This window comes from Parus major, chromosome 1A, assembly GCF_001522545.3.
Source record: "Parus major isolate Abel chromosome 1A, Parus_major1.1, whole genome shotgun sequence".
Lineage (NCBI taxonomy): Eukaryota > Metazoa > Chordata > Aves > Passeriformes > Paridae > Parus > Parus major.
Genome location: NC_031773.1, coordinates 536,859 through 551,613, shown reverse-complemented (window position 1 = coordinate 551,613; position 14,755 = coordinate 536,859). Strand labels below are relative to the sequence as shown.

The following is a 14,755-nucleotide window of genomic DNA, read 5'->3' as shown; positions in this document are numbered from 1 at the left end:
CAGGATTTCAGGAAGAAAGGCTGGAATTGTCACTCTGGAAATGGCACTCACCAAGGTTTACAGAATTCCACGATTTTCATTTCTTTTTGGGAGGAAAAGGAAGGAAAGTCCCCAAATCTCCGGGTGAGCAGAATCCTGGGATTTTGTGATTGGGAGAATCCTTTTCCTGCCTGTGCTACCAGGAGCAAAGAGCCAGCCCTGAATCCTGGGAAATCTGAACCCTGGGAACTCTGAACCCTGGGAATTCCAAGCTCAGTTTTGCCAAATTACATGGAAAACCTTTCATAAATCCCTGTTTTTCCATTGGAAGTCCTGGAAATGGCGATTCCATTGGATAGGATCCCTCTCAGCTGTGTCCGTGTCTCCATGGGACCAAAATCCAGGGATTTAGACTCCCTCTTACTGGATTCCCACATTATTGGAATTCCACAAGTTGTAGCTCCAAGCTCCTCGGGGAATTGGAAGTGGAATTTTTTTAGGGAGAAACCTGGCTTGGATCCCTATTTTTTCCTTGCAGATTTTTTTTTTTAACCTGCCCAGGGAATTCCCAAGTGGAGAAGAAGGTGGGAATTCCTAAAGGCTCCAGGAAATTCCTGAAGGCCTCAGGGAATTTCCAAGTGGAGGAGGAGGAGGTGGGAATTCCTAAAGGCCCCAGGGAATTCCTAAAGGCCCCAGGGAATTCCTAAAACCCCCAGGGAATTTGGAAAAACAGATATTCCCACCTTTCTCTGCCATTCCCAAGTTTTCCTCCTTCCAGACGAACTACCCAGAATTCCACGGCATCGAAACGCTTTTATTTTACAAAAATAAAACTTGGGAATTTGTGCCACCTGGATTGGCTCAGGAATTCTGCCCTTCCCATCCTCCTTTTCCTGAGGTTTCCCCTCTCCTCATCCCATAATATCCGTCATTCCGGTTTTCCGACATCTTTTTTTCCCAACATCTTCGTATTTGTTTTTCTTGTCCCTCCCGGAGACGTCGGATTCGCTCCTCCCAATCCCGCTGGATTTAAATGAAGCGCTTGGAGCCGCTCATTTCCCTCTGCCTGGTTTGGGAAAAAGAGGGAAGAGGAAACAATGGGAATGCCGGAAGTTGGCTGCAGTTTGGGTTTCCCCTTGGAATTCCCAAGCGGCTCGGGAGGTCCCGGACACCGCGGGATTGTCCCATCCCACATCCATAAAAAGCAAATATCCCGGTCCTGGCTGAATCCTGGCTGTGTTTAGGATCAGCCAGGAAAAAATGGGAACACGGAGGACTCAGGAATCTGTCTTGGATTGGGATTAATCCCATTCCCGGTGGTGGTTTCTTCCCGCAAACAGTGCTGGATCTACCTTCAGCTGCTTTGTGAAATTCCCAGTGGCTCCTAAAGCTAATTCCCTGGAAAAAAATAGGGCAGGAGGGGCTTCACTCATTTCCTGGTGCTGCTGGGCCTGGATTTCAAGCCCTTGGAGTGATTCCCAAAATTACGGATCCGAGCCTTTAATTCCTCTCCCTTTTTTAAGTTTCCCTCAAAATCGGAGCAGGTGAACCTCAGCAAAGAAATTTTTAATGGATTGTGAAGAATTGATGGGTTTTTTTTTCCCAGAGTTCTCCAGGCAGAGGAAATTCTGAGAGAGGAATATTTTCCTTGGAAATCCGGGATCAGCCACAGCTCCTGCCAGGGCTCGTTTTTCCCGGGATGACCCGGAGATGAGGGAGAATCCACAGAAACTGATCCCAAAAGCCCTGGATCTGGCAATGGAAGCCAAGCTGTGCTTCCAGGAGTTTTTCCCTGGATGAGGTGAGATCCCGATCCCGGGGTGTTAATCCAGACCTAAACGGGTCTAGACCAGACTCCAGGTTCTGCCTGGGGGCTGGAGATGCCCTTAGAACATTCCAGGCTTTCCAGGGCACAAATCCCCAAATTCCTGCCAATTTCAGTCCTTGGGAAAGCCCAAAAGACACCCAAAATATCAGGATGTGGTGTCCAGCTGGATCCCTGCACGCATCCATGCCCATCCCACCCGTGGAATTGGCCCAAGGGAGCTCCTGGGAATCATCTGGGAATGGGAAAGGAAGAAAACCCTGGAACTTCCTGGCGCTTCCCAGTGGGGCACCTTCGGGAAATGGGAGTTTGGAGGAATTTGGAGGAGTTTGGAGGAATTTGTAGGAATTTGTAGGAATTTGGAGGGCCCAGCCTCACCTGCGGAGCTCCGGCAGCGCCGCTCGCATTCCCGCCGGGATGGGAAGCGGTTGCTGTTCCCTCGGCAGCCCCCGAACAGGAAGGGCCGGCAGGAGTTTGTGGGGCCGTGGAAATACCAGAGCAGGGAATGGTGGTGGCAGGAGCCCTCATCCATGGGCTGCAGGCACAGGGCTGTGGGAAAACACCGACATTCCCCAGGGATTGGATCCGGATGGGAAAACACCCCAAAATTCCCCAGGGATTGGATCTGGATGAGAAAACACCCCAAAATTCCCCAGGGATTGGATCTGGATGGGAAAACACCCCAAAATTCCCCAGGGATTTGATCCGGATGGGAAGACACCCCTCATTCTTCATGGAATTCTTGGTGGGAATAGAATTCCCCATGGAATTTCTCGGTGGGAAAACAGCCCACATTCCTCAGGGATTGGATCCACTCTGGAAAACACCCCACAGCCATCCAGGGGTTGGATCCAGGTGGGAAAAGGGCACACTTTGGAAAACATCCTCATAACCATCCATGGGTTGGATTTGCTCTGGAAAAATCCCACACCTAGCCAGGGGTTGGATCCCATCATGGAGAAAGGAGGGAATCCGAGTGGATTCCCAGAGTGGATAAAAGAGGGGATCCAGCAGGGAATTCCCAGAGTGGGATGAGCTCCTTTTTGCTCCATCATCCACCCTGGTGATTCCCACCATGGCTGCCCCTCTCCTATCCGAAGGGATTATCCCACCTGGATTCTGGGTGGGATATTTCCACAGGAATGTTTGCACTCAGGGAATTCCAGGAGGATTCTCCCTCTTTTCTGGATCCAAACCCCCTCCAGTTCCTTCACCACCAGCTCAACACCCCTGGGGGTGCTTTAAGCCAAGCCCAAACTGAGGTTTAACCTCGTCTAAGTCCGTCGGTGCCGCATCCCTTGATCCCAAGGCCGAGCAGCCCTTCCCACCTGGGAAGTGACTTCCCTAAATGCCACTTAATTCCCTGATTTTCACCTGGTAATTGGCTGTCGCCTTCTGGCTGCGAGCTTCCCGTTGTCTGCTGCGCCCGGGCTGGGGAGGGGGAAAAAAAAAACCCAAGGAAATCACACGGAACGAAGGGCGCGCAAACAAATTATCCCTCATTTAAATAAAGATCCTCGGAGCCTTCCGTGCCTAACGAGCTCTCCCGATAAATGTCACGGAGCAACTGGCCACGGGGAGCTGGGAACCGGCGGCAATAAAACCCTTAATGGTGTTAAACAACTCCGTGGGAAAGGCCGGGCGTTCGTCAGAGAAAATGGAAGCGTTTGCGGTTGTTTGCCGGAGATAAATGTCAGGCTGGAGTTTGGGAGCCTCGGAAAAGCCGGGAGCGATTGGAATCTGGCGGCAATAACGCTCCGGCTGCAGAATCCTGTTAACATTTGGAGCCGCTCGGCGCTCGTCACTTAGCAGAGGGATTTATGAGCCCTCCTGCCTCAGCCCCGGTTTTTAATGGGATTGTTGGCTGCTGCTGTGATTCAATAACACCTGGAATGTCCCATCCGTCTGATCCCGAGTGCTGCCGTGGTACAAATCCAGTTTAGATCCGGATGGGAGACTCTGACGTCCGGAACAGACGTCGGGAGTGGGGCGGGAGGGGAGTGGGGATTGTTGGGCTTTGGTTTTAGGCTTGGCTGGATTTTTTGGGATGTGTTCATTCCTTACATGGGGCCATCATCAATGGGTTTGATTTTAAACCCTTCCCAAAGCTCTTAAAGCTCTTCCCAAAGCTCTCCAGCCTGGGGAATCGTGGAATCATGGAATATGAGCTTGGAATGGACGGTCCTTAAGGCCCCTTCCAACCCAAACGGTTCCGTGTCTCAAGTTGGAAAGGGAGCTGTAAAAACCCTGGAATCCAAATTTCTGCTGGACTCCTGGGCTTGGAATCAGATGATTTTTAAGGTCTCTTCCATCCCAAACCATTCCATGTCCCAGATTGGAAAGGATCAATAAGGACCATTGAATCCAACCTTCTGTTGGAATCCCTGGATGGGACAAATCCTGTTGGAATGGGATGATTTTTAAGGTCCCTTCTATCCCAAAACATTCCATGTCCCAGATTGGAAGTGTCTGTAAAAACCCTGGAATCCAAATCTCTGTTGGACTCCCTGCCTTGGAGTTGGATGATTTTTAGGGACTTTTCCATCCCAAACCATTCCATGTCCCAAGCTGGAAGGTTTGGAAGGATCACAGAGTCCAACTCCCTCTTAGATGGGAATTTGGAGCATTGAGCCCTCCCCTAGAGGAAATTTTTGGGGTGACAAAGAGGATTTAATGACGATATTTGATCAAGTTTAATTAAACCCCAAACCCCCCAGGCTGGAAAACCATTCCACTGCTCCATCCCCCTAATTTGGAGGAAATTCCCAAAGAACATCACGCTTGCATCCCATAATAATCCCATACCTGTAAACTGTAGGACAACCCCACAACTGATTTTGGGGTGTAAAGGTGACAACATTGGGGTGTCCTGCTCGGTGCAATGGGATTTTTAATTTATTTTATCTTAATTTTAATTTATTTGATTATTTTATTTTAATTTAATTTAATTTAATTTTAATTTTAATTTAATTTATTTAATTTATTTCTCTGGCTGTGCCATCCATGGTACCCAACCCTCCTCTCCCTCCTCCTGGCGACAAAATCCGAGCATCCTCATTTGCGGAACGACGAGAAACATTCCCAAACTCTCCCTCCTTTTTAATCCTGTCCTGAAGTTTGGATTTTGAGCTCCAAGTGGAGGAATCCTGCCACAAATGACTCCAGAATTCCTCGATTTCCCCCTCTCCCGTTTTCCCTCTCTCCCACAAATCCAGAGGGAGATCCAAGCCCCGATGAGGAGATCGGGAGGTCTTGACCTGCTGGAGGAGCAGATCTGGGTCTCCCAGAGCTTTTCCCTCTTGGAAAACACAAACAGGAGCAGATCCAGTTGTTTTTCCATGAGTTTGAAGCTGTGGTTTTACCCTTTATTAAAATGTTCACGAGGCCCTGGACAGAAATAGTCTGGGATGAGTGTTTGGTCTCAGAGATGCCATTTCTGCCCACTTGGAACTTTTACTGGAACTTGCCGAAGGATGTGCCGGGAAAAATGGGACAAAACCAGCCTGGAAACAGCTGCCTCTCCCCAGCCTTTGAAAAAAAACCCTTTGGAATGTTGGGATCACCACCAATCCCACAAATATTTAGGTTTTCCTCACCTTCCAGGGTGAGGTCATCTCCCAGAGCCCTCACTGGGAATCCCATCCCTGCCTCATTCCTGCCCAATTCCAGGGAAAAGGATTTATCCCGAGGCTCATGGAATGCTCCAGAGGATTCCGTGGCTGGAAGGATGGGAAGGAGGGAGCTGAACTCACCTGCAAGGAGTGGAGGTGGCTCCACGAAGGGCTTCACCGCAGTCTCCAACGTGGTCTGGCCGGGAGTCGTGCCAAGCTTTTCTTCCCGATTTCCACCATTGCCGGCGTATTCCCGAGGCTGGGAATACCCTTGGAGCTGCCTGTGGACTTCAGCTGCATCCAGACCTGCGGATTGAGGGTCACTGAGGATGAATCCGATGTTCTGGGGTCGGCAGATCAGCTCTCCAGGCTCCTTGGACCATTGGATTTGAGGATTCCATGAGTCCTGGAGCTCATCCTGGGGATGGTTTGGGACGGTGGAGCGATCCCGGAATTTTGTGGGCAGGGATTGGGATTTCTGTGGGTTCAGCTTTAAAATCTGGGAGTCAGGAAGGGATTTGATCATGTCCTGGAGGGGAGGGTGAAAACAGGAGACTTCCAGGTGTCCCTCTGATCCCTCAGACTCAGGAAGACCCATCCCCCTCCAATCAGGATCCAAAAGCTGTTGGTGATCCAACATTTTCTGCACTGAATCCCAGGAAAAAAAAAGCAATTTTCCTAAAAACAACTTTTCACTTTCCAGTTTCAGGCTGGTTTGGGGCAAGAAGATCCTTTCCTACAGGAATTCCCATCCTTACCCTTTTCCATGGACATCCTTCCCAACTCACCTCCACAACCTGCAGGCAGAAGAGACAAGGGAAAGCTTTGGTTTTAATACATTTTTTTTCCCAACATAAATAAGATTTTTCAAGGAAATCATTATTTTTATGGATTTTTATTATTTTTCATCCTTTTTTCCCTCCCCTTTTCAAGGACCCTGATGCTTCCTAAAAACTCCAGTGGGAGTTAACCTAAAAATCTTCCAGATCCGTAGGGAAAGCCCAGGGAATAGGGCAGGAAGGTTCTGCTGGATCTGAAATAAAGGGATTTCTGCAGGGCAAGGAAAGCAAAGCCCAGAAAGTTTTAATGTTTGGATTCTGGGATAAAACCATTCCCAAATTTTGTTTTTGTTTGGTTTGGGTTTTTTGTTTTGGTTTTTTTTTTTGTTTTTTGGTGGTTTTTTTTATTTGTTCGGGTTTTTTCCTGTGTTGCTGCTGTCAGTTATTCCCTGTGGGAGAGGAGAATTCCGTGTACCAAGGAATGCCACAAAAAACCAGGAATTAAAAGGTTCAGTGAGCCCTGAGCTTCCCTCCGTGAGCCAGCGCCTTCCCAATCCACCAGGAAAAGGGGGAAAGATTTCCTGACAAAACCAAACGGGAATGGGAACGGGGTTGGGGGGGTTAAGGGATAAAAATGGAGAGTTTCAGGAGGTCAGGAATCTGCAGGGCCTGGAATTCCACACTCCTGGAGAGGGGCCCCAGCTCCACCTGCTGCTAATGGGTGACATTTGGATGCGTGCTGGCACGAAAAATTTATCCAATTTATCCGCTGGCAGGGTCACTGCGGGGCCAACTCACCACAAATCCCTCTTATTTCGCTCCTGAGCACTTCCTTCACCTCTTCCTCCTGTGCCAGAGCGGGAAAACGGAATTTAGGGATGAATTCCAACCCCGGCACCATCTCCCTGCTTGTCCCACCGAGGTGGAGCCACCTCGTTTGGGGTGTAATCAGAGCAGAGATTTGGTGTCACGGGGAGCTCGGTTCAAGACTTGTGGCTCATTCCCTCTGGAAATTCCTGGTTTTCCTGCAGCCAGGAAAACCTCCAGGTGCGAGGAGTGGGACCTCAATCCATGTCACACCTCCAACCTGGGCTGGCTTTCCAAGGAGTGTCCCCACCCTCCTGGCACTGTCCCCAAAGCCACTATTTCCTGAACTTCCTGAGCTCTGAAAAGCCATGGAGCCACCCTCATCCAAGTTTTCCTCCAGGATTGCCCTTGGGAGCGAGCTGTGGAACGACATTCCATGATTTCGAGCTGCTTTCTCCGCTTCTTTCCCAGCCAACACCATTCCCTATGGAATCTCCAGTCTCATGGATCTGGAGCCCGTCTTTCATCCCTGGGACAGCCAACAGCCACTGATCCCATTGGGAATTTTCCCTGTGGGATGGTCGATGCCCTGCTGGATTTTCTGGGGTCACCACCTCTTTTCCTTCTTGGGATTCCAAATCCGGGGGCATTTTCCATGTAGGGAGCTGGAATTTTCAGCAGCCCGAATTTAAGAGATCCTTTCCCACAACACCCCTGCTAAAATTAATCCTGCTTGGAAAATTAATCCACACCCTGCAAAAACGGAAATATTGCCTTTGTGTCAGTCAAGTGGCACAAAATCCGGGATGAAGGGATGTGGAGGGAGCTGCAACAGGAATTTTTTCCTGATCCGTGTGAGCCAACCCCTCCTTCTTCCTCAGGATTCAGAAGCCTAGGACAGCAGCTTTTCCCTAAAGGCTTTGAAAATGGGGCACATTTCCCTCTCCTGCTTTTCCTTCGGCTTGGATCAGCCCTGGAGCGCCGATCCTGTCGGACAAGCGGGAGTTGGGAGTCACGGGAAAGACAGGGAAAACCTGCCTGGGCCTTTAGGCCTGGCTTTGGAGACCCCAGCTCTGCTCCCACCCTGCTCTAACACCAACAGCCTCATTTCCCAGATATTCTCGGAGCAAATCCGTTTCTCAGCATTTCCCTCCTCCCCTCTGCCTCCCAGGGCCGGTTTGGCCGATTTTCTCCATTTCTCCTGGTAATGGGAAGCCGTCTCGGGAGAAAGCACTCACGGAAAGGCCTGGATCTCCCTTGGCTCCTTTCTGCCCGGCTGGACCACTTTCCCCCTGTTAAAAACACTTAGATCATTACCAAATCTCCGGAGATTGTCCATGAAATGCTCCGGGAATAAGCGCTCCACAGGGATGATAGCTCAGAAGGGTAAAAAGCCTCACGTGTTTTCCTATAAATTTTAGGGATATCTGAGAGTAGCTCAGCAGGCAGACAGGAGTGGCCTCATCCATGTGTCCATCAGATCCCAGATTTTTTTGGGAGCTCTGCTGCACCCCAATGTGGATTTTAACCCTTTAAGTCAGGTTTATTTTCCAGTTGGAAAAGGTGGATACATGGAGAGGGTCCAGCCTGCACAGGATCTTTGGGAATCAGCTCAAGCAGAAGATTTGAAACTGGAGCTGCAATTCCAGTGCTGGAAAGACGGAAAAACCAGGAGCTGTTGAGCTTTGTCAACAAGGGATAAAAAACACCCTGACAAATTTTCCACTCAGAACTGCTGGAAACTGGATTTGTGGATTAAGGGTACTTAAAAATATTAAAGGACGAGGAGCACAAGAAGGATGATCCCAATTAAAGCTGGGAGGATCATTTTTCTCAATCCACGCTCGCTTCCAGTGCCAGGAAAAATCACATTATCCACCAGCAGCACATAGAGTTAAAGCACTGCCACTCCTGATCCTGAAATCCCTCGGGACACTGGGATTTGCAGGGTGGAGGGACTGACCCCAAACAGGTTGGGATCAGGATCCAAAGCTCCTGTTGGGATTCTTTGCTGAGCGTTAATTGTGCGTTAATTGCCCTGCATTGATTATCCCTCGGTTCCTGCTCTGATTCAAAGTTTGACGTTTTCCCAAAGGAATCTTCTCCCAGCTGGAGACACCTCCAGGCAGAAATTTGGGCAGCAAATTCCTGGAATTTGGGATTCCAACCTCTCCGCTCTTGTAAAATCCGGAGAGCTGAGAAATGAAACCTGGAAGATCCAAGGTTCATCCAACCCCCAGTTTGGAATTTTGGGAAGCGCTGAGGAACCCCACTGGATCATTCCCATACTGACCACTTCTCCTTTCGGCCCATCCACACCTGGGGGCCCCTGGAGGCAGAGCTGGGATCTCCCTCTTTTCCCTGGTGGGCCCTGGAGAGGAAAAGGAGAGTTTGGTCAGCACTTCCAGAGATATCCCAAATTTCTTTGGGATTTTCCCCCTAAAACCCAACCTGGGCATCAGTGGAAGACACTCCAAACTCCTCAGGTCCTCTCTGGATGGGATGGGATCAGGCACTGGAATTTTTTCCCTCTGTCCCAACCCCACAAGCCATTCCTGGAGTTTCTCCTTTAATTCCAGGAGAATCCAAGGAACAGCGTGGGTGGAAAAAGTGGCACCTCACAGCCTCTCTTTAATCAGTGTCCAAAACAAAAAAGCCATTTATTATCCCAGACAGGCTTTTCTGGGCTCGCTAATAACATCAAAAATTCCAGCCTTTTTAAATATCCATGAGGGAATCTTGTACTTTCGGCTCCCTCCTCCCTCCTGTGATTCCTTTGATTTATTTTTCATGGCAAGGCACAGCCTGGGGAGCAAGAGAAGGAAGAATAATTTTGTTTCCATGGGCTGAAGCGGGATTTAATCCATATTTTATTGTTCTGGAAGGACCTTTTCCCACCTTCTTCCTATAACCACCCTTCAAAATTCCTTTTATAGATCCCTGTCACACTTCCAGCATCTTTATTCAGTGACTTAAAGCTCTTATTTTTAAGGAAGATGCCGATTTCCAGAGGTATTTTCCAGGTAAAATTCAGCTTCCTTAAGGCAAATTTACAGGGAGAAAATCCAAGTCTCTTTGGGGGAGGAAAAAAAAGAAATATTTGGGAGTTGTTTTAAAGTTGATTTTGTGATAAAGGAATTGATTAAGGAGATCTGGTGCCCTCCCCCCCTACAAAAAAAACATTATTGGGAATTGCTGGATGTGGATTGAGTTCCTTGTTCATCCTTTCTTCTCTACATCCCTCTGTTCTTGCTTTAAATCCCATTTTTTTTCCCTGTGAATTCCATTTTTTTGTCTTTCCAAAGAGCAGCCTCATATTCTGATCAACATCTCCCGTTCCTGATATCGATAGCGTAGTTTTTATTTACTTAATTTTTTAGTTTTTAATTTACTTACTTAATTAAAACATTATTTTTCATGTGGAATTTGCCCAAATCCCGTCAATGTTTGATCCTGACGGAGCTGATGTGGTGCAAAAGTTGTCAATGGATTTTGGCTTGGGAAAAAAGTAGGAAAATTCTGGAATGAGGTGGAATAGAGATTTTTTTTTTTTTTTTAGTGACCCATCCATGTCAGAATTCCTGAAAAAATCTGTAGGATAAGGAGACCTTGGAGATCCAGGAGAGTGGATCTGATGAGACCCAGACTCACTTGGATTTTCCCAGGAAATTGGGAATTTTCCCAACTTCCAACCTCCAAAATCCAAATTATTGCCGTCATTGTCAGGAACCAAGGAGGATTTATGGATAAAATTTGCTTTTTCAGGTTATTTCATTCCAACTTTTCTTTTATTCTTGGATCTCCCAGGTAATTTTTATATTCTTTAATCCAATCCTGAAACTCCCAGCAAAACCACGCTGGGAATTTTCATTTCCAGCCTTTTTTTCCACTTTGAAAAGTTCTTTATTTCTTGAAGCTGTCTCAAGAAAACTTCCAGGGCAGGGTGATCCTGCTCATCGATGGAATTAACATCTCATTTCCCTGGATTTTTCCCCTACGTTTCTAAAGGTGCCCAGCGTGGCTGGAATGCAAAAATATTCATTAAAAAACAGGAGCCGAGAGCCACCGGCTCCTTCCCAGGCCTTGGCATCCTGATCCTGGGATAATTAACGACTTGATGTCCTGATCACTTGGAATTATCTCTCTGTGGAGAGGTCAGATCTTCCCCTGAGGAGATGGGAAAGGAGGGGAGGAAAGGGGATGGAAAATCTCCGGAGAAAAACAAACCGGGAGATGAAATTTGTGGATCAAGATCCCGCAGAAAGAGGGAATGTGGGAGAGCTCGGGAGGCAGCTCGGGAAAGGTGGGAGATGGGGACAGGGGGACACTTCAGGGGGGTTGGGTCACACGAGGGTGGCCAGGTGTGGATCCCTGTGGGATTCGGGATCTTGGGATTCTTTTGGGATTCCTGTGGGATTCAGGACCTGTGGGATTCAGGATCTGCTGGGATTCCTGTGGGATTCAGGACCCTCTGGGATTCAGGATCTGTGGGATTCAGGATCTGCTGGGATTCCTGTCGGATTCAGGACATGTGGGATTCAGGACCTGTGGGATTCAGGACCTGCTTGGATTCCTGTGGGATTCAGGACCTGCTGGGATTCCTGTGGGATTCAGGATCTGTGGGATTCAGGACCTGCTGGGATTTAGGATCTGTGGGATTCAGGACCTGCTGGGATTCAGGATCTGTGGGATTCAGGACCTGCTGGGATTTAGGATCTGTGGGNAGGACCTGCTGGGATTTAGGATCTGTGGGATTCAGGACCTGCTGGGATTCAGGATCTGTGGGATTCAGGACCTGCTGGGATTTAGGATCTGTGGGTTTCAGGACCTGTGGGATTCTGGATCTGTGGGTTTCAGGACCTGATGGGATTCCTGTGGGATTTAGGACCTGTGGGATTCAGGATCTGTGGGATTCCTGTAGGATTCTGGATCTGTGGGATTCCTGTGGGATTCAGGATCTGTGGGATTCGTGTGGGATTCAGGACCTGCTTGGATTCCTGTGGGATTCTGGATCTGTGGGATTCCTGTGGGATTCAGAATCTGTGGGATTCCTGTGGGATTCAGGATCTGTGGTATTCAGGATCTGTGGGGTTCCTGTGGGATTCAGGACCCGCTGCTCACCTGTGGGCCTGGCTCGCCCTGCGGCCCTCGAGGTCCAGCTGCTCCAGCCCCTCCAGGCTTCCCAGGCCATCCCGCTTGTCCTTTGAATCCTCCCAGTCCAGGAACTCCCTTGGCTCCCTGGGAATCACAGGGGGATTTTAGGGATGGGATGGCCAAACATCATCCAAACACTTCCATGGCATTGGGAATACGGGAACACATTCCACATTCCACATTCCTTTGGTGTGGGAGCTCTGCTCTCCACATTTCCTTCTCCAGAAGGTGCTTGGCGACATGGATTCCATCCAGCTCTTCCCAAGAATTCCTAAATTCCCAGCTCTCCACCTGAACAGAATCCTTTCATTTATAACCCTGGGAAAAACAAGGGAAGAGGAACATCCCAAACCTATAAATTTCCCACTCATCTTCACCACTGAGCTTTCTCCCGGAGCTGCCGGAACAAAATATTCCCAGGAAACCCAGCAGAAGGAAAAATCCATCACCCAGCAGTGGTGGAAAACAAATTTCTGGGAGAGGAGAAGACCAGGAGCAGAAGAGAATGAGAATGATCTCCAAGCTTCCATCCCGAGACTTCAGGAGGTCTTGACCATCGGGGAATGCGGATTTGTTATCCATGAAATCCTTTGAGATCCCAAATCCACTGGAGACTGGGATGCAGGAAGGGCCTAAGGGGCTGGAAAATGCCAAGAGATTTGATGGAGGCTGCTGAGGTTGTGTTTGGTTTTTGGTTTTTTCCTTAGAAATTTACGGTTTTAACAGAAATCACTGATTTTTTTTCTCTCTGTGGAAAAGTACAAGTTTAGGTGTGGTTTTTTTTTAAGGAATAAAGCAGGAAATTCAGGAATTCCAAGAAGGAAGATTGGTGGGGAGTGATCCAGGTGGGAATCCCTCAGGGAGGTGAGAGCAGAACTTGGGATCAGCTTGGAGACCTTTCCCATTTCCCACGCCAAGGTGGCCACAGCCCAATCCACTTTTCCTACCCCAGAGCATTCCCAGGGATTTCCCCTGGGAATGGCGATGGAATAACTCTGACAATGCATCCCAGCCCCTCTGGATGGCTTTTCCTCACACTAAACTGGCTCCTCCTGGGATTTTATCCACGGTCAGAGGTGAATTTAAGGAAACCTCTCTCTCCTGCCCTTTTCCAACTGCATTCCCAACCCTAACATTCCAGCCAGTTGACATTTTCCCTCTGGAAAGGGCACCAACGATGTGGAAAATGTTAAATTTTGTTAACTCCTGATGGGTGTGGGATTTCTTCCTTGGGAATGGAATAAATCTGTGGTCAGTACCAACCTTTTCTCCTTTCTCCCCAGGAATTCCCGAGGTGCCGTCGCTCCCTGAGGCTCCTGGTTCACCCTGGAAGGAGCCAAGGTAAAATCATGCCTAATGTGGGCTTGGAAAGGCTGGGATTTTGGGAATAAACTGGTTTTTCCTTGGATTAGGGTCATTTACTGAGTGTCATCTCAGTCTGGGCACTGGGGGTATTCCAGGAGAGGGGAAATTCTCATGGAAAAGAGCCTGTGGAGCATCAGGATTGGATGGATGAGGTCAGTTGAGGAGGTGAGTAAATATCCCAATCCCAATATCCAAGAATCTTCACCCAATCCATGCTGATTTATGGGAACAGATCCAGGAAAATCCAGTTGATGCCCTTTGGCATTTTCCAGAGGTGGAGTTGGGAAAACTTCTGGGGAAACTCTTGTGGGATGATTTTTAACCATTCCCAAACCATTCCACGATTCTGTGATGATTCAAATCCTCACCTTTGGTCCACGTTGTCCATTCGATCCTGGAATTCCCGGTTTTCCAGGACTGCCAATTTCTCCCTGTGGATGGAAAAGCAGTGGAAGGGCTGTGAGGACAAAGAACCCCAAAACCATTGGGAAAACTCCAGAAAAGCAAGGAAAGGGATAATCCAGGGATGCCACTCCGAGATAAAGTCTCACCCCAGCCTGGAAATTTCAGATCACTAAAATTTAACCAATAACAAAGGAGGCAAATTAACTAATTAATGCCAATTTAACTCACAACAAAATAATTGGAAATCCTTAAAACTGGAGATTATCCCAACTCCAGGCTCACCTCGAGAAAAGTACGGTGGGAAATTCCCTGGACAAAAATTCAGTTACCAAATTCAGATACCAAATATTAACAGCAATAATAATAATAATCCAAATAATATTAATTAAAATTGATTATGACCACAATAACAACGACGTTGCCTCTGTCACCAACAGCTCCCATTTCCCTCATCAACCTTTCTAAACCTTCCATAAAAAGCCCATCAAGGCTCATTAGTGTTGTTTACTGATAAGGGACTAATGGTGCTGATAAGATCCCGGCACCAATTTAGAACTGAGCCCAGGCCGTTGCTAAGGCACGGATCAGGAGGGATTTGGGCAGGGTTTGGTTTAGTTTTTAACCCCAATTATCCCAAAGTTCCCTACAAGCCTTAAAACTTCCCAGTCTGAGATTCCCTGCTCTTCATCGGCCTTCCAAGAGGGATATTCCAACAGGAATGGGGTGGATTCCTCAGGATTCCTCAGGATTCCATGCAATGGATCAGGAGGAATCTGGACAGGGTTTGGTTTAATCCCAGATTATCCCAAAATTCCTGACAAGCCTTAAAA

At 48.3% G+C, this 14,755-nt stretch overlaps 1 protein-coding gene across 11 annotated transcripts in view; it reads right to left on the bottom strand.

Annotated features, from left to right (window-relative positions):
* Positions 1-772: 772 nt before the first annotated feature.
* The window catches only part of LOC107205120 (collagen alpha-1(VII) chain-like), a 95,503-nt gene continuing 81,520 nt past the window's right edge, over positions 773-14,755 (bottom strand). For 4 of the 11 annotated variants that reach the window (XM_033514661.1, XM_033514663.1, XM_015629313.3 and 1 more), the window contains 11 exons: positions 13,889-13,951; positions 13,419-13,481; positions 12,123-12,239; positions 9,295-9,372; positions 8,240-8,293; positions 6,993-7,041; positions 6,174-6,212; positions 5,557-5,721; positions 3,179-3,235; positions 2,183-2,353; positions 773-1,045 (listed from right to left, as the gene is read on the bottom strand). In XM_033514661.1, the coding sequence (XP_033370552.1) occupies positions 1,032-1,045; positions 2,183-2,353; positions 3,179-3,235; positions 5,557-5,721; positions 6,174-6,212; positions 6,993-7,041; positions 8,240-8,293; positions 9,295-9,372; positions 12,123-12,239; positions 13,419-13,481; positions 13,889-13,951 (870 nt within the window). In that variant the 3' untranslated portion in view covers positions 773-1,031. Of the gene's footprint in view, positions 1,046-2,182; positions 2,354-3,178; positions 3,236-4,844; positions 5,333-5,556; positions 5,722-6,173; positions 6,213-6,992; positions 7,042-8,239; positions 8,294-9,294; positions 9,373-12,122; positions 12,240-13,418; positions 13,482-13,888; positions 13,952-14,755 lie in introns of those variants that run through there. The other 7 variants (XM_033514662.1, XM_033514664.1, XM_033514666.1 and 4 more) reach the window with 7 other exon arrangements.